Genomic DNA, 20,837 nt, shown 5'->3' with positions numbered 1-20,837 from the left:
AATTTCACTTACAAATCTGTAATAAATACCACATGTTTCTGAGTCTTTTTTTACCTTGTATCCTATAGGATACATTTAAATAAAAGATAGCATTTTCAGAAGTCATTTCTAAGAGCCATTCCATTTTCTTATGATAATACTGACTTTTTTTTCAAAACAACAACAACAACAGTCTTTGATTAATGTGGAAAGCTGTATTGCTTAAAGATCAAGCAAAATCAATTAACAGTACTTCAGACGAAGCATGCATCACTTTACAGAAATAATAGTTTATGGGACATTCAGTTGACATACTGCTATGCATTTCTTGAAAAGCATTTACTGATTACTTATCAAGTGTCTTACATTGTATAGTTTACAGAATGATTATGTTATTTGTCCACATCTGGAATAAGTTTTTCCAAACTTCTCAAAGAGTACAATCGATGGTGACACTGTTTGAAAGTCCTAAAGAAATAAAAGAGAAACAAACAAACAAACAAAAAAAGTGTTTAGTTTTCATGGCTTTACATTTCATTTTTTATAGTACTTTAAAGCACTAAATATTGTCTTCTGGTTAAATTTCATTGTATAAATTAGAATGTAAAATATGAAAAATAATGAACATATGAAATGCACATTTATGGATAGGAATTTGGAGAAGAAAACAATAATTAAATGACTTAATTGCAAGCAACTATGTGCATCAAATGTATTTCTAAGTACCTATAAACACTGCAAAGACTTCCTGTCCCACAAACCAGATTCTATAGTCTTTTTTGACTCATGGTATATGAAATTCTGTTCTCTGTGAGAAACAGGTAAGTTAAAGACAGAAAGTTACTCTCACAATATTTTAACTTTTCTATCTTGGTTGAACTTAAAATGCAAATATTAAAATAACATGAGAAAGGGTTAAAAAAATAAAAAATAAATTAAAAAAAAAAAATTGACCATGGAGCTGTGGTAGAAAGAATACAGGCAGGATGATTTCCAAACACTTTTTTTTTTTCAAAGGAAAAGTTCTTGGTTCTTACATTGATTTTTTTTATTATTTTTTTTTTAATGCAAATGCTTACAAATCTGAATTGAGTCAGGGAAAAATAATTGAACCTGTGCCTTAGAGTACAATGAAAGTACATATCACAAACAGGAAAGACAAATAAGATAATTATCCTAAACATTATTTTCATTTAGCTATTTACTAATAAATCATTGTTTCAATTGTAGCGAACAATTAGCAAGACCTCTATGAAAGTGTTTCATGGAAACACAATGAGTCATTTTGTAATGGCTGGTGCCATGACTGGATGAAAGCTAAAATTAGTACTTTCTCGACACATTTCACAATTTGAAATGTTTGGTTCTCTCTCAAAAACAGAATTATTTTTTTTTTTTTTCTTTTCCGAAAGAAGACATAAAGCAGAATTATCATTTCCTGGATATTAGACTTAACCTAGATCACAGCCCCCTGTCCAGCTGAACCTCCATAAGCAAGCAGCTATTATTTCTTGTAAGCTCCCTGCAAACTCAGGCTCACCTAAGTTTCATCTACACTGCATATTGCCAAACTGTGACCATATTATTTCTTAAATCTCAACCTTAAAGTTGTTTGGAGTAATTCCTTCAACACTCTATTGCATAATTATTAAAATAGCAAGGTAGGCATTCACATTCAAACTGAAATATTCCCTATGTGGTATGAAAATGCCCCATTCTTAACTTTTTAGAAGATTTAATTTCTAATGTATCTTTAATGACTTGTACCTCACATTATCTTATCCAACACAAATAACCTATTTGCATATCTTTACATTATACCTTAAGAATGGCACAGAATTTTAATTTTCATTGTGTGTTTGGCATCACAAGCACCTTCTTAATGCAGGGGAAAAAAATCCATATAATTATTATAAGTGTTGTTATAAATTTAGCATAACTGTAAATAGTTGCCTTCTAAAGTGAAGCTAGTTACATTTAATTTAGTAAATTCACTGGGCTAATATTTGTTATTTGAATGGGGAAAAATAACAAAACTCATAAAGGAAGCTCTAGTTGGAGAGAAAGCAAACAGATAATACAGCTATAATTTAGGATCAAACAACAATTCAGAGAAGAAAATCCTATTATTTATTTTGAAAGTAGGAAATATGCTTCTTATCTACATGCAGGACAGTGAGGTACAGTTTAACAATTTGGATAAAAGTAGACAGGGTGAGATGAAGAAACCAGTATACACCCCCAACATCAGGATAAAATCAGGAATGGTGAGTCTGAGCATTGAAGAAGTCCACATTTGCTGGAGCAGACGGCTTTTGCTATTAGGATGCCTGGCCAAACAAAAACAATTGGCTGCCAAAATTAGCTCCTTGGGACGATTTAGAAGCCTTTGAAGTGAACAGTTTTTTGAGCTGGAACTAAGCCCAGGTCCAGCTTCAAACTCAAATCAAGATGACAAAGAGGAAATTTTCTGTGCCACACGCCCCCTCAGTGTAAGATTACTTTGGGTTGGCAGCTGTACTGTTTATCTTGTTATTTAAAGCTATTTCACTAGATACTCACAACTGAGCATTTAAACAACTGGCTCTGATTATGACGACAACAGTTATGCTTGACCACATTTAGGAAACATCACACAGTCTGATGGATAATTAAATTATTGCTGGCTTTACAGTTTGACTAATTAAAGAAGTTTATAATGAATACAAGATGAATGTTGCACGAAATGCACAAAAAATACAAATATATTTTAGGAAAACATACCCAGTCATTTTTGTATTTAAAGATACAGGTTTTATTCAGTTTTGAGTGGTGTAAGAAATTAAAGCCTGAAAATACCACTTAGCCTTGCAAGATCTTTCTTATAGCACTGAAGAGAGTCTATCCCATTGTATCATTGTAGCAGCAAAGAAGGGAAAAAAATTGGAAGTCAGAATCTCATGTCTGTAAAATTTGATAATGAAATGTAGGTTCAGATCTTCCAGCGATACACTGAATTGCACTGCTTTTTGATTCTGGTACACTGGTATATCGAGCCCCAGCAGGATCACCTGAAGTTTAAGCTGATTGCTACAGGGTATAGAATTTACAAAGTAATACAGATAATTCTTTTGAAGCTGCAAGAACAACAGTTGTGAATGTAGAAAACCAGGCTCCTTCAACATTGTTTTCATCCTGTCAGTCCCTCATTGTTGGTAGCTGGAATGAATTAGATTACAAATACCAATTCCCATGTATTGGTGAAATAGAGTTTCTCAATCTCAAGATCATAGGAGTACAGAGCTGACTCTTATTGATTTTTTTCCACAATGCATTCTCATATTGTACCATATAATTCTCAGCATTGGAGACCTGTAATTCTCAGAACCTGAGAACTACTTTTAAATTCCCAAAACAAGTTAATGCAACACTTCCTTTTTAAACTTGTCAAGCTTTGAGTCTTTTTACTCTATCAAATTGTAAGTGACTCAATCTGACAAAGCTTAACAAGACCTATGGACCTTTTATGTATATTTGACTACTTGACTGTCATGTATGCTCATCAGTTCCAAACAACGGAGTAAAAAAGGTGACATAAAACCACCAAAGATTTGTCTCAATTTGCACACTCTGATGTCATAGATTTGACATGTCAAATGCTTATACAGTATCTTTGAAATGTTATTACTAAAGCAAATTCTAAAGAAATTTTGCATCTGATTATGTGGACATACATAAATACAAACACAACATACAGACAAAAACAACAGGGGCAAACCAACCAAAGCTTGCAGAACTATACATGCACGTATGAGTATCAGCTTAAAGGACTTTAAAAATTGCCTCATATTTCTGTTGATGAATTTGCACTAAAAATATTTCTTTCCAAACAGTCTTGAGTGTATAGTGCAATTTCTTGTAATATAAAAATTCACTTTGGAATGAGTTAGGAAGTATCATCTTAGAAATGTAATGAAGTGGAAAGTCAACTACTTCAGTCCAAAGTAGGGAGAGGCAAACGGCAGCAGCATATCCACTCATATATGTTAAGTCCAGAAAGCATTGTTACAATCATTTATACACACTCCTCTATACACACTTCAGATATCTTTCTACAGCAAATCTATCGGGTACATAATAATTACAAAGCTGATAAGCACATGACAAACTTGGAACAGTAAGCTTACAATAAACTAGTTTCTGCCTTATAATCTTGCATAATTTTTCTCTCTTTTTTTTTTTTTTTTTTCATTTTGTTGAGTATTTTGTCCAGTTTGGGGCCCCTCACTATAAGGATATTGAGTTGCTTGAGCATATTCAGAGAGGAGCAACAAAGCTCCTGAATGGACTAGAAAACAAGAGTTATAAGGAGCAGCTGAGGGAATTTGCATTGTTTAGTCTGGAGAAGAGGAGGCTATGAGGACAGGAAAGCTCTGCAGAGGGATCTGGACAGGCTAGATCGATGGGCCATGTCCAGTTACATGGCATTCAACAAGGCTAAATGCCAGATGCTGCACTTGGGTGATAACAACCCCATGCAGTGGTATAAGCTTGGGGAAGAGTAGCTGGAAAGTTGCCTGGCAGAAAATGACCTGGGGGTGCTGGCCAACAGCCAGCTGAGCCAGCAGTGTGTCCAGGTGGCCAAGAAGGCCAATGGCATCCTGATCTGCACCAGAAATAATGTGGCCAGCAGGACTCTGGAAGTGATTGTCCCCTTGTACTTTGCGCTGGTAAGATTACACCTTTAGTATTGTATTCAGTTTTGCACCCCTTGCTGCAAGAAAAATAATGAGCTGCTGGAATATCTTCGGAGAAAAGCAGTGAAGCTAGTGAAGGGACTAAAAAACAAGAAATATGAGAGGCAGTTGAGGCAACTAGGATTTTTTAACCTGGAGAAAAGAAGGCTGAGGGGAGACGTTATTGCTCTCTACAGCTACCTGAAAGGAGGTTGCAGTGAGGAGGTTGTCAGTTTCTTTTCTCAAGTGACAAGTGATAGGATGTGAAACAACAGCCTCAAGTTGTGCCACAGGAGTTTTAGATTGAGTATCAGGAAGAATTTTTTCACAGAAAAGCTGCTTAGGTTGGAGCAGGCTGCCTAGGGAGATGGTGGAGTTGCTATCAGTAGAGGTATTTAAGAGAAACACTGATGTAGTGTTTAGGGACATGGTTTAGTGGTGCAGTTGGTAGTGTTAGGTGGTGGCTGAACATAATGATCATAAGGGTCTTTTCCAGCCTAAATGAGTCTATAATTCTATGATGAAAGACATATGAACACAGCACTAAGGGGAATGGTTTATTGATGGGGCTTGGTAGGTCAGGTTCATAGTTGGAGCAGATGATCTTGAAGGTCTTTTCCAACCTAGATGATTCTATGATTGTATAAATAGAGATCTGGTTACACAAATTAAAGTTGTTGCATACGGTTGTATGAATGTAGAATTCCTTCATAGGTTAGGAAAAGTAGCATGAAAAACTACTTCAAAGATAAGTTGTATAACCTGTCGAAAGGAAAGTATCAACCTAGAAAATTCTGTGTGATTCTGTGTGGAAGAGACCTCAAGATCATCGAGTCCAACCTCTGACCTAACACTAACAAGTCCTCCACTAAACCATATCACTAAGTTCAACATCTAAACGTCTTTTAAAAGACCTTTTAAAATGTCTTTTTAAAGACCTTGTCCTGTCACCAGGCACATGGGAGAACAGACCAACCCCCACCTCACTACAGCAGTATTATCCCCGTAGTGTTGGTTCAGAGCACAAAGTTCGTTTCTGAGCCAGTCTAAAAATATAGAAGATGTGGTATGATTGCATGATGTCAAACATGATGTCATGTGCTATGCAATGTTAAAACAATCCATGCAAAGTTTGGATCTCAGAACTTTTTTTGAGTGCTGGGATATCTGTTGCTCCTGTAGAGACCCACAACTGTACATAATTTCTGTTAGGAATCAATGGCAGAAGGAATAACTGAAAAGTGGGCACAGCTGTTAGAATCATAGATTTATCTTCATGCTACTGAATAGTAAAAACAGGGAACAAAACTCACTTTTCCCTAACTTGAAATCAATATCTACAGATAAATTATAAGATTTTAGAAAATGCAATGAGAAATTCTGAAAAACAAAACAAAACAAAACAAAAAAACAAAACAAAACAAAACAAAAAAAAAAAACACATACTGTAGCAATGTCCGTAGTTTATGGCAGGCACTCTGTGCCATCTCACTTTTTCCATAATACTAGCACAAAGCTCATGTGCATACCTGATTGGAAAATCAGGCAGCACTGCCATTGTACAGCCATAGTCTACAGCCCTCTCTGTTTAAAACTAAGCAGCCATATTTAAGTATTCCCTATGATCCTAATTCTTGTAATAGTAAAATTAGAGTTTTAAATTGAACTGTCATTGTAAGCCTCTTGACCTATTAATAGGCACAGAGGTCTATAACAAGGAAGCAAACTAGAAATGGCAAGTTGTTACTCAAGTGAAACGTTGATCCAGATAACTTTTATTCTTAGCAAATTTATCAATACTGGTTAACAATACTTCCAACTATTACAGGGCCTTCTGACATGACAAAATGAGTGTAACAACCCATTCTGTCAATACAACACAAATGTCATTTCAAGTGCTCAAAACCCACTAAGCTACCCTAAAAAAGATTGATTTATCTGCTCCAGTGTTTCTTTGGGGCAAACTTTTCTTACAACTGAAACCAATTAGTGGGCCTGGCACTTGTAGTGCAGAATGTAGGTCAGCATCAAGTAATAAAAAAGTATTGACTTTTCTCTGTCTGTAAGCAGCATGAAAGGGGTGCCATGGCCTTGTCGTATATGAAAAGAGCTCCATTAATTTCACTTATTTCAACCAGGGCTGTCAAATACTAATGCTTCTATTGCACTTTTCACACAAAGTACATTGACACCAATCCTGGCCCCAGTGAAACAAGTTTACAATATTTCAGTTAGTGAAAGGGGTAGTATAATTTTTAATTCCCTGTTGTACATTAAGACTCTTTAAGCAGCATTGCTCATAACACCTATTGAGAGATATGAGCTGGGACATTAATAATGGCTTCTTCCCCATGGGCAACAAAACCTATTTCTTGTGCATAGCTTCAATAGCTAATTAGACATAAACTTCAAGATATAGTTTTTTGGCATAGCTCTGTTTTTTTGTTTTGTTTTGTTATTGTTTTGTTTTTTATGTTGTTGTTGTTGTGGCTAGTGGGCACAGATTGCCAGTTCTGCTTTCCAAAAATGAGGAATAGGTCTTCTGTGGCTTAAGGCTATAAAATTGAAAAGCTAATGTGTTAACCAATTAGGTCAACTAGCCCCATCAAAAAAGAGATAATAACAAAAGCCTGGATCATGCCTTAGGGACTGGATCTCATTGTGTCAGTGCAGAGGTATTGACTTGCAGAGAAAAGCATGCTTAATCGGAGATCCCTGAACTATAGTAGACAAGTGACCACTGCTGTGATGAAGGGGGTAAAGTTATGCCCTTCCCTACTTCAGCCTGTCAACACAGTACAGACAAGAAAGGCAAAGGAGTCAGCATCTTCCCACTTGGACTGTCTACTACCATAACTTATTCTAAACCCACTACACCATGTTCTTTTGGGTAAGTGCAATGATAAAAAAACCAACACAGTGTTTCCATGAAAACTTGGAAAACGTTATCTCCATATCATGTTGATCAACACAATAACAGTCAAACTGACCTAAGATGTTATGAAACTGTTTCCCTCCATTCTCAACAATTTCCCTCCTAAAATGTTTTTTTTTGTTGCTGTTGTTGTTTTTCCTCAATTGAAGTTTATGATTGTTGAGGGCTCCGAGTGTGATGTCTAACTCCTTCCCTAATTATCTCCTGTGAATGCAAACAACATCAACAACAATAAAACTCTTTGATTTAAAAAGACTGGGTGACTACGGTAGAAGACAATTTTATACTTGCTTTAATGGCTTTGTAAGAGCAAATCTTACCCTTTGAATCAACTTGCCATTAGATCTCAAGATAAAATGATATTGCATAGACATCATAAAAGGGAACTTTATAACGTTCTGTGTTACACTTACATCAGACAAGTTTTTTCCTACTTGTTAGTTTTAATCTTTTATTGACATTATTATAATGTGTTGTAAAAACAAATCAGAAAATTATGTTCACAGTAGGAAATCTAACAACACCATTTTAATATCCTATCTTCCAAACAGAGGCAGAAAAAAATAATTGCTATATAATTTATATAAAAAACATTTAATTATTATTAAATTTTCATGGAGCTTTACAATTACTACTGGCTTTTACACTTTAAATCTTTTGGAATTATAAATAATGAAACCAAAATCAAACACGGTTTGCCAAAAATTATGAAATGTTCTGGCTCATGAATTCAAAAAAACACGTCTGATAAGCATACAGGTTTTTCATACTTCCTGTATGATGTGTCCATTATGAACAGCACAACAGTCTATGCTCTTCTGTGACAGCCAAACATGGAAATTATAACTCTATTCCTCACTTCCTCTAATATTCTGAGGAGGAAGCATTCTGCTACTAATGTGGGCTCACTGAAGTTTTCTTTCTTAGCTTAGCAGCTAAGCTGCATTAATTGGTGCTTTAGAGATAACTGGCTAATGCAAGACAAGCTCTAAAACTTTTTGTTCTTCTCATCAGTGTAAGGTAGGAAAGGGGAGGAGTTCTATCCTTGAAAAGAGTCTATTTCTGCTCATATACGGTTAGAAGCACCTCAAACAAAGGAAGAAAAGCATATCCCACTATACCTTTCCACAGTGGCTCAAATTAAGCTATGGCATGATAGAAAGTAACAATCCTTTTGAGAACACAATGGTTTGAGCCATTCTACAGAAAAACACAAATATTACTGAATGAACAACATATTTTTCAATATCTGTGTTTATTAAGGATTACTTCATAACCTACTGTGCTTTCTCACAAGCAAAGGCAAGTTATTTCTTGTCTTTGATAAAAGTTTTGTGTAATGAAGGGCAAAGAAAAAAATGAGAAGTATTTGGTCCAATTAATTATTTTTCTTAAATTTTGTTTCTCTAAAATTAATCTGGGATCTGAAGCAAGCTTGTCCTTTTTGTCATGTACAATATAACCAGCAATGGAGATTTGTGATCTGAATTTGTATTCATTAAATTTACTTAGCACCCTACGGTGACTGCAGTTGCCCAATAGGGTAAGAAGGGTAGAATTCCCAACTGTACCTTCTAAGCTCATTTAGTCCATTTATGGATGACCTGATAGCCAGACACTTCCTGGTTCTTCCTCCCAGACATGTTCTAGCTCTGTGATGCTTAAATATATACACATATGAATTCTTCTTTATAAGTTACTATGTAGATAATGAGTTTATGTATGTATATATAGCTAATTAATGAGAAAGAATGAATAACCTTTATGTAGACACTTTTCAGGTACTCTTAGACATATTCAGAGTCAGTATCAATATTATAAGTATAGTTTGCTACACAAAGTTATAGTGCATGTGGTACTTTGTTCAATGTTATGAAACAACATCACCCAAATTCTGTTCTGCCTAATGTCTGCATTTGAACCAAAATTGTTAAAGATATTCTATTTTTTTTTTACCTATTCTATTTTTTACAAGTAAATTGAATTAAGAAAGCAGTGTGAATTTCTCCTCAAGCTATTTCATACTTGGATACCCTTGAACTTTACTGAAACTGGGCTAAAAAGCAAATGTGCACTTGGAAATAGTTGTTAGTACTCATAATACCAAGAGGTGTTTATTTGCTATTGTTATGCAAATCTCTACTTCTTGCAGGGTGTTAAAAAACTATATATATATTTGAAGAGTAGATGTTCATCTTAATTTAAGATACATAAATAACATTTTATTGGGTATGAAAATACACTGATGAGTAATGTATAAACTTATGAAGTTACTAAATCTGAGATAGAACGACACCTAAAACTACATTCCAATGTACAGAAAATGTACAGAGCTTTAAAAGCATCTGATGAAAATTAAAGGACACATTTTTATTATAGTGGGCATATTTTTAAAACCATTCCTTATCTTGTCCATCACACACATTCTGCTAGCAAGAGGACATGCACTAGAAAATAATGCACTTAGGGATAAGTATCTTGACTTATGCCATTTATAAGCTGCCCCTTTCATTGTCTAATCTGTTCAACCATAACATTCTGATTCCAGTAGAAAATTAAGTCAGTGCCAAGCGCTGACTGCCAAGACAAACTCAGAACCACTTTTAACCTGCTGGACTATATCCAAAAGATGTTTAACCTGCCAAGATCAAGTTGCAACTACCTCTAATTTGACAAAATTATGCCACTAGGAATTAAGGAGAAAAATTTTGAATCTAAATCCTCATCAGAAATATATGTATTTATATATATTATATATATTTATTATATATATATAATATGTATAATATATTATATATATTATATATTATATATATTATATATTATATAAATATTATATATATATTATATTTTACTTTAGTTATAAAAAATATATATATATGCTTTTAAAAGTTTACGATAAACTGGCAAAAAAAACAAAAAAACAAAAAAAAAAAACAAAAAAAAAACAACGAGAGAAACTTTAGACTTTAAAATTTTTAAAATTTCCTTAGATTTTTAGGAAATCTTGTGTTGTACAGAGAGTAACTTCTAGCATATTAGTAGTTATAGTTTGTTTTTCCAATATCAACATGCGCTAGATATTTCTGAACATCTCTATTATCAGATATTTTCAAGGTTTTCAGACTCAAATTCACATCTTGATGCAAATTTTTTGAGAGAAATGAGTCTTCCACTTTAGTAGGAGTACTTTTAATACCTTAGCACCTTTATAAGTAGCAACTGAACAATAAGATTAAGCTTAACTTTTTATTATATCATGTGTAGGATCCGTGTTTTCATATGGTACATCCAGCCAGGTATGCAGTACATTTTCTTATATCTCACTCTTCATAGCAAGCATCTGAAATGCCTGAAAACCTTTATAAATTGAGAGGATATACTGTACTAGTAAAGCAAGGATTTAAAGCAACATTTCTCTATAGTAACACAGAAGGACAGACTGTCACAAATTGTTATTTAAATGACATTTCCTTCTTGAGAAAGTCTCCTCATTTGTTCACCTAACTACAATTAATTATATTCAGTTCTTAGTTTGCCAGTTTCTCTAAATACAAAACAGGGTTGGTATTCACTTAGCTCAAAGATATTTACTTGAATATGTAAATGAATAATGTAATGAATAATTACTTCAATTTCTGGGAAGTATATTTGGAAAAACTTCCAGTTCTTAGTGATTTAGGACAATTGACATAAGTATAGGTAAAATCTTTATTAAGTGAGAAGGGGCAGGTACAGCAATTATATTTTTTTTCCCACACAATTCTTACAAGCATTTTGTCCTAACTTCAAATGAAAAAAAAAACAGAACTTTTACACAGAGAAAAAGGTTACTGAAGTGAACCTGAAGTTACTGAAGTTACTGAAGTGCTCAGCCAGCTCTTTATAGAAAAAGACTGTTTCATCAACACAATGTATTTGATCTTTATAGTTTCACTAAACATAACGTTGTTATTGGAATAAGGATTTATTTGTTTTTTTAACATATCGGTGTATATGATCATCACACCACAATACTTGTTAGCAACTGAGTTTACACTATTATCATCTGAGAGTCTGCTATACTAGTTGCCTTCATCTTCAATTGATAAGAATTGGCAATCGCAAGAAGGATCCCACTAGATGGTAAGTTAGAAACATGAAAAGCATTTTTGAAAGTTATGTAAAGTTTAGCATAATTGTGTTTCCCAGCTGCAATACTACTTTTTGTTGAATCATTTTTATATTTGTCTTTTATGCTCCACAAGAAAATAAATAAATAAATAAATAAATAAATAAATAAATAAACAGTTTAACAGGGATTTCAACCAACTCCGTTTTTAAGGAGAAAAAAAAAGTATATTTAAAATGTAGTGTAAAATAAAGTTACTTATTAGATATTCTGTACAACATGGAAAATTAATGATTGGTGAGCTCTATAGCCACCTAGTGTGAATAAGAGTGCAATTTTATATATCATATTGCTTTGTTATAGAATTTGTGTATGATTGTTTAAGAAAACAACTTTTAGCTTTAACAAAAGAAGTAACTTGAAAACAACCAACTCTATTCAAGAAGAGAATAGATTCTTATTTTGGTGCCATCAAATGAGTTTAGCTCATAATAATCATATCATTATTATGAGCTAAATCATATGATTATTATGAGCTAAATTCACTCTACAACAAAAACTCTGCCTTCTCAGCTTACTTTCTCAATTACTCTTTTCACAGAGCATCATTTAACTTGATCAAAAGCTTTCTCTGTATTTGGGAAAGGATGTGCTAAATACTGTGCTACTTTTCTCACTTTTTTTTTTCTTTGAAAGCTAATAGAAATATATTATGGCATAATAGAGGTAAGTTATGAAGTATGTACCAGTACTTCAGAGATAAGAGTTCACAAGACTTTATGGGTCTAATTCCAAGCATACACTTCCTTGCACAGACTGCTGCCAGAGCCCTTTGCCAGAATGCTCAGGGAGGTGATGTCTTCATGCCTGTTGGAGCTATAAGAAAGATGTGTCCACTGTCATGTTCCATGCAGGGTGTACTTTTTCTGGATGATATTTAAAGGAACTTGAACAAAATTCATGGCATGTCAGAAAGAAGAGTAAAGATGTCAAAGAGGGTTCCTCATGGTGATGAAGGTCTCCTGCTCCTATTCCTTGCATTCTCATTCCAAAAGTGGATATGATTAGTCAAAGGGGCTTACAGCAAAATAAACATTCTTTATTCTCTCAATAAATTACTTTCCCGTGGCACACTCCAAGTTTCCTGTTTTGTGAATATAAGCTACCTTCAGAAACTGAAGAAACTGAAATGACAGAACAGGAGAAAGAGGACTTTCTCACTTTTTATGCAACTACTCTGAAGATCTGCTAACACTAGGAAAACTAGTCATCTCCTACCCTATGTTCACAAATGCTATAACTAATCAATAGGTCCTAGGCTAATATCTATTGTCTTTTCTTCCCCATCTTTTATTTATATATAATAGCATATTTTTGCATGTCTTTTTAAAAATTTTCAGTACTGCTTACTCTCCTTTGTAAATCTACTGGTTCCTTGGTACAGTTCAAGGAAAAGCATCAGCATCAAAGATAATTCACTCGTGCCACAGATTTGTTTTGGCACTGACATGAAACTAGTTCTGTCAAATATCACATGATTAAGACATTTCAGGGAGATAAACGTTTGAGATATATAGAGAGACAAACATTATTTTAGTTTCAACAGTGTTCAGAAAAATGAAATTAATTACAGTTATTAGCACAAATTCAATAAATAGATTACTTAGCACACTTGAACTAAAATCATGCTGTCTTGGTTCTGATATAAATACGTGTCATATATAGTAAGCATGACAACTTGTGCAAACATACTCTATGGTAGTATGCATGCAAAAGTTTATTTCATTTTTAATCTGTATAACTTCAAAACCAAATTCTACATTCTGCTGTATATGCTGAGGAAAGAATTTAGCATTATAATTTAACATCTATGCCTTTAATGTCTATGCAGAACTTTCAATGTATAGCTGAATACTATTTTATCTTATAAATGAAAATGAAATAGGAATTTTTGAAATGTTTCATATGCTAATTTATTCATTGATGGTGTAGTAGCAACATCAGTTATACTGTAAAGTTTCCCATACTTCTTTGAGGATTTTGGATTTGACCTGACGTGCTGAAATACTTTGAATAGCAACACATTTTGGTTTTTCTGCTGCCAAAGGCTTGGGCATCTGCAAAAACTACAAATCATGACAAACTCTTTGAGTGATATATGGAGGACCACAATCCACTAGGAAATAAGCTAAGACCAACTCATTCATTTCATTTAGGTCCTTCAGTAGGATTTGAACCATCCAGCCCACAAACCATGTCTCATGAGATTGCAGTATACATTCAGCCCACTGTAATAATGATTCATATACATATATGTGTATGTGCTTTATTGCTACCTTTAGCTGGATTAAAAGCAATATATCAAGTTTTATATTTCTGCCTCTTTTATTAGCTTTCTAGCACTTGATCAGCTGATAGAGGCAATAATGAATTTTTTTTTTTTTTTTTTTTTTTTTTTATAAACTGTAGTTTGTAAGTCCTGTCCTGAGACTGTAATATTTCAAAAAATAGCCTAAGCTTTGGGGAAAAAAACAATTACAGAAACAGCATTAAAAATGCCAAGCACTGGGCAGAAGCAATTCTGGATCAGTTTAAAAAAGTGATTGATGAAACTCTAATCTGAGCTGAAGGAACAGTTTCACGACAAGCTGTGACCATTCCACACACTTCATTAGCTGCCATAATTAGCCTGGTGTTTCAATTTGTTAGAACTGGTGGGGACAATTTTACTCAGAATGCAAACATCAAAAAACAGGGTGCCTCTGACTTCAGAAGGGACTGATGAGAAGCTTTTCTAGTCTCTGTTAACTGAAAGATTAATTACAGCTGATGGGAGGCTGTACTCTGATTGTCACTCTGTCTATGTGCATTACTTTTAGCATTAGAAGAAAGACATGGTTGACACTGCACTGCTCAATCAAGCAGCTTCACATTAGTGTACAAAGTCTGTTAATATGCAGTGGTTTTATTGTTTCTCTTTATTTTGTTTTCTAAGTTTGAGCCTCTCATACCTAACAAGTTACACTCTGAAAAAGCAGGGTATTCAGTTGCTAACGATCAATGTTTATCACTTATACTGCCATATACAGTATACTTCATATACTTCATACAAAATACTTCATACAGGTAAGAGAGATCCTAACAAAACTCAAGGCCATGGGCTGGAAATATTGTTAGTTCCTATTATCATAGTCAAAATGTAAATTCTTACTCAGATAGACTCATCGTGGAAAACAAAAACAGTACAGTTAGGAAACAGACACTGTGTACATCACAGTTTTTAGCTTAACCTATGTACCTTATCTGCTGTTACCCCTGTATGTTAACTCAGAGTTTGTAAGGTTGTTTAAATGAAAATGAAGACTGAATTTGAAGTGCAAAAGTTATTCTTGAATAATTCCATAAATCTCATTCTTGAATATTAACACATGCTAATACACTTGTTCATAAATAACTCCTTATGTGGTTCTGCTTTTCAGTTTCCATACATATTTTATGTTAAGATGAACAAAACCCATAAAGTATGTAGGAGAAGAAAGAACACAGTTTCTATTCTTGATCATGGTGGAACATCCTTTTAACTTGTGTTTGTAAAGGGCATTTTGAAAATAGATCTTCATTGGCATTAAATGAATAAATACTAAAGTGTATTCCAAAGTGAATATCATATTACTATTAAAATGGAGCAAACAAGTCCAGAGTTGATTCATGATCTAAATTTTAAAGTAGCAGTAGCTGCTTATGTCAAACCATTAAGACAAGCAGTGGTCTTACTTGCAGTCTCTCATTCACTCCAATGCCAGTGCACAAAACTATGCAATTTTACTATGATTTTTCCCTACTCAGGTAATGTAGACTACTCCAAGATTCTAGAGCACCATAAGAATTTAGTATATTTTACTGCACTGAATTTTACTGTTCTGAGAAAAACGTACACTTGCTCTCAAAACAACAAAAACGTCCAGCCTTTCACTCAGCTTGGGCATATACCTGACATAACCCATTATTTGGAGTAGCTATAGGCATTAAAAACACCATAAATAGTACAACTATTCAATCATAATAGATCAGTGCTATGAAATATTTCATTCAACTGTCATTTCAAGATGTGACATTCTGCACTCCTAAGTGTGCCTGTTGCAAGAAGCCAACAGAATGTGATTCTTAGACTTCAATTAGTAAACCCAACAGCAATGTGCACTTAACGATGAGATTTTAAAAGTGTTTTTTTTTCTTCCCTGCAAAGATGGGTAACAATATTATTTCTAAGGAATAGGAAGCAGGTTGCATTTATCTATATATTGATTATATTAATCACTGGCCAGATTGTTACCTGATGAAACAATTAGCCTAACTCCACGAACATACCTTTTCTAAACAAGCATTGAGGATCAGTCCTAATATCTCAGAGGCATTTTTGAATACTTATATAGGTAATCTCAATCTTAGAGAGTTGTGAAAAGCTTTGTCCCTGGTCAACTGTTTCCAATGCCTGACTACTCATTCTGAGAAGAAATTTCTCCCAAGTTCCAACCTGACCCTTCCCTCACACAACTTGAGACCATTCCCTCTAGTCCTATCACTAGTTACCTGAGAGAAGAGGCTGACCTTCAGCTCCCCACAGTTTCCTTTCATGTACCTTTAGAGAGCCTGTAAAGGTTTCCCCCAAGCCTCCTCTTCTCCAGACTAAACAAGCTGGAGAAACCAGCTCCCTCAGCCATTCCTCACAGGACTTGTACTCCAGGCCCTTCACCAGCTTCATAGCCCTTCTCTGGACATGCTCCACTCCAGGGCCTCAATGTCCTTGTAGTGAGGGGCCCAAAACTGAACACAGCACTCGAGGTGCGGCTGCACCAGAGCAGAGTACAGGGGTACGATCACCTCCCTGCTCCTGCTGGCTGTACCATTCCTGACACAGCCAGGATGCCGTTGGCCTTCTTGTCCACCTGGGCACACTGCCAGCTCACGTTGAGGCGAGCATCAATCAGCACCCCCAGATTCTTTTCGTCTGCACAGCTTTCCAGCCACTCTGCCCCAAGCCATTGCATGGGGTTATTGTGGCCAAAGCGCAGGACCAGGCACTTGGCCATGTTGGTCCTCATCCCATTGGCCTCTGCCCATCAACCCAACCTGTCCAGGTCCCTCTGAAAGGCCTTTCTACCCTCTGGCAGATCGACACTTCCCCCCAGCTTTTGCAGATATGTTACATCAGTAATTGCTAGTGACTTCAATATCTAGATTTTTGTTTTTAAATTCAAAATAAAGATTAATTGGCTGTGTTGAAATGCATTATATTTGCCAGATGTATAAGCAAATTTCCTGAATCCCAAGAATACTGAACAGTCCTTCCAAAACTGTCATCAAAAGTCAAAGCCAAGCACTTCCCAGTTTAGTGCAAGGATTTGCAAGTCCAACAAACCAAATAACTTCAGAATAGTGAACACCTAAAACTAACATCAATTTAAAAATTTCACACTAACATTTCCAGCTCAACTGATGTTTGCACTAAAAGTTCTACCACACCTTAGTGCAATGTACTCGAAGTGTATAATGAAGGAATTAGGCAAGATACTGTGTTTCTAAAGCTTTTTCTCATTAAACAAGAGGCTTTAAAATGTTTAAGCAATGTATACAATGGGAATTATTTATGAAGGTAAAAAACATACATATATCTCCCTCAAAAAACAGTGGTTAAAGTTAGCTCTTACTAAAATGGAAGATTTTCTTTCTATGCCACTAACATACATGTTGCATTATTAAATGAGGAAGGTAGGAAAAGCAAGACATTTATCATCCTACAGACAAATGACACCGGATTGCTAGTTAGACAGTATAATAAGGACCATCTAATTTTCTCTTTTGAATCAATTTATTCTTCAAAGCCCTGGATCATCATCAAGGGACTGAATTTTCCCACTGAGAAATCACAGAACTGAAAATCAGGTTTTATAAAATATTCAACTAGTTGCTGACAAACCCTTACAAATAACCACTAGAATGGATTTGATTAGAAAAGTGGTGACAGTATCTTTTTTATGCAAATATCCATCTGAATGGTTTGACTCTTCCTAGTCACTGCATTGTTTTATTCCTTCTTCATTGTACCCTGTAAGTCACCAGTAACCTTCATCAGAAAGCTATTCCAGCCTTTCTTTTCATCCTTCTAAGTATCAACACATCATTTTCTACATTTAGTTAAACAGTAGCCATTTTGTATATTTTAATTTGCTTCATAATTTTAACCTTCTTTCTACACCTAAGAAAATCATTTAAGAGATGGCTTATATCTGGAAAAATCATTATGTCAACTGCCACAAGTTGAAATTTTAATATACTTTCCTAGAAGGCTGAATGGATTCATCTTATGAAAGAGATTCTAGTCCAGTGGGTCAGAGGTAATGTCTGCTGTTCCTGCTGTTGAATTGACATACTCTTGGCTTTCTGAATGTTTGCTTCTCAAGAGGGGCAAAATTTAGAAGTAGTAGACTTTGCAAAAGCAATTTTTTTTGTTACCCAGTTTCAGAGACATCTTGCTCATTAATCTGGTCCATGATATTAGCTTGGGCACCACTGCTTTTTTTTTTTTTTTTTTTAAAAAAACACTACCTGTCCAAGAATGTAGCTAAATGCCTGAGCTTCAAGGAGCTCACAATTCTGCAAAGTAATGCTGTTGTAAGAATCATCCTATGTGAAGGCAGGCAGTTCCACAAGCCAATTATCACAAGAAGACACAAAGTGTTCTGACTCTCGGGGGTTGTTCTGAAGACAGCAGAGAGATACACGCTACAGAATATTGACTTTTTATGAATAATACAGAATGCACTGCTGTAGGACCAGATCCTTGGATTTAAATTGTTTGGTTTGGTGTAGGACGTATGGTAAGAAGCAAAGTGAAGGAAAGCAACTTTACCTTGGAATCAGATAGCTGATAATTCAAACTAAAGGTGCATTTGGAGCATCCAAATAGATCCATCAAGTTATGCCAGCAGCAATAATTATACAGGAGCCATGTCATTGGCTGGAGATTGCTGAAGTGCAACACAATTTGGTAACAACCCTTATTATTCCTGACACGGCTCATGAGGAAATTGGTAGTGTAAAACGCAAACTCTTAAAAGATCACCTAATAATTCTCCTACAATAGAGTCACTTCTAGCTGCCACATTATGTCAATTCTGCTTTGCTTAGGAAAACATGTTGCATTTGCATTGGGGAAACTAAGAACTGTTATTGAAAGTGTCCTGGCTCTTCTCATTGTATATTTGTAATTTTGTCAGAAAGCATACTAGTAAATATGGCCTTAAAAGTTTCAAAACATGTAATACGGCTGACAACATAGATCCACATTCCTCAGGAATACCACACTGTATTAGAAAATATTCTTGTATATTTCTTCTCTGATTAAAAGGAATAGAAACCAAGCAAACTCCCTTAAAAATTGTCCAGGAGTCACAGTCACAGTCTTGAGAGAAAAAGTTTAAAACTTCACATATACATTATACTTATCTCAATTATAATTTCTGCAATATTAAGAAAAGTCAAGTTAAAATGAAATTTAGTTAAGTTTCTGTATAAGATAGGGATGGAAGAACATTAGTAGTGTACCAATTCTGCCATATGACATTGACCAATAGACATAATTATAATATGCTGTTAGTCCCATGTGGGATAAAACTAGTTTTCAAACAGAACAAGTCACTTCGCCCTCTCCAGTTTTTTCTTTTCAGTAATACTATGTAAATGTAAATTATCCGTAAAACCATAGGACACAGTGGCCTCAGAAGAATGTGAAAGAGAATGGGTTGGCCATGTAGAACAGTCAAGCCTGCTGTGGAAGGCACTGAGATTTTCAGGCCTTGTAATACACTTATGTAATTCTTCCCACATAGCTGGAACTTCAGGTCCTACCTGATAAAGTTATGCCACTTGTGCCATAACTTGAGTAAGAATGAAAACTGCTGAGGCTATTGAAGTTTTAGAGGTAAAAGACTTTATACAAAATAGCATGATTTTTCTGGACCTACAGAGAGTACTCTTTTGCACCACAGAAAGTCCAAACTTAGTAAAATAATGTGAGAGGAATTATGCAGATGAGACATTCAGAGTGACTTGATCCTTGCAAACTTCTTTATGGCAGAAAGCAAGTTAGTTAAAGATCAAGAAATTTCCTATTGTCTGTTATCCTAAATGGGACACTTCTGCCAATTCTTAGACAAAGACAAATTTACACCTACTGTATATCAATGAAACTCTATACATTGTATTATCCTAATGTCCTTTATAAACTCAGGCTAAAGTACTTACACACACCTGGTTTTCTGTTATATTATTGTACAATTTAATTAAATACTTCTGCAAATTCATATAATCTCAGCTGAAGGCAACCACCACCCAACTACATTGATTGAAGATGTTGATTTTGCTTTTATCTACTCTGGCTGAATGTGGACCTGTCACCTCTGCCTCTGGTGGCAAAAGTGGAAGCAGTATAATTTTTATAACAACTATTGCCTGCTCTAGCAATTACACAACACAACATGAAAATGACAATGTTGTTGCCCAGTTTCTACTTCTCCAACAAAAACAGAATTGTGTTGGTGGTGCATTACAAATGGTATTTTTTCTTGCCTATGTGAGGCCATCATAATCAGAAATATTTGAACTTGATATTTGATTAATGCTGGCAGTACTCTATAAGTGATTTCTACTCAACGTCTAATTATTTATTTCCTGTTATTAATGGAATGAAACAATTCAAAACAAACAGCTAGAATGACTGTTTTGCAAGAAGCTCATAATCATCAATTCATACATGTAGAAATCTTCCTAAAATTATATTACACTGGCCTGTTGAACTTGAAAAGCATATTTTATCCCAATCAATGCATAAAAGTAAAATTATCCATAACTAAGGCATGTTTCTCTGCTGTACAGTTCAGCTGTAATGATCCCCACACACTGCACTTGCACATCAATTATGATAATCATAATCACGGTCGTTAAGCTGAATGTTCATTATTATCAGGATGCTGGTGACAGCAGATTCAATCATCGGGTGCAATGGGCAGGCAGTCGCAGTCCCACCCAAGTTTCTGCA

General features: G+C 34.8%; 1 protein-coding gene across 1 annotated transcript in view; it reads right to left on the bottom strand.

The window, feature by feature from the left end:
• Positions 1–366: 366 nt before the first annotated feature.
• Positions 367–20,837, bottom strand: part of SPATA17 (spermatogenesis associated 17) — a gene marked incomplete at both ends in the record, with an annotated part of 95,053 nt that continues 74,582 nt past the window's right edge. The window contains 1 exon segment of the mRNA XM_082758168.1: positions 367–447. Within this exon segment, the coding sequence (XP_082614294.1) occupies positions 367–447 (81 nt within the window).

The sequence above is a fragment of the Aythya marila genome (genome assembly GCF_965140915.1).
Source record: "Aythya marila genome assembly, chromosome: 3".
NCBI lineage: Eukaryota > Metazoa > Chordata > Aves > Anseriformes > Anatidae > Aythya > Aythya marila.
This window is presented reverse-complemented; position numbering and strand designations above follow the sequence as displayed.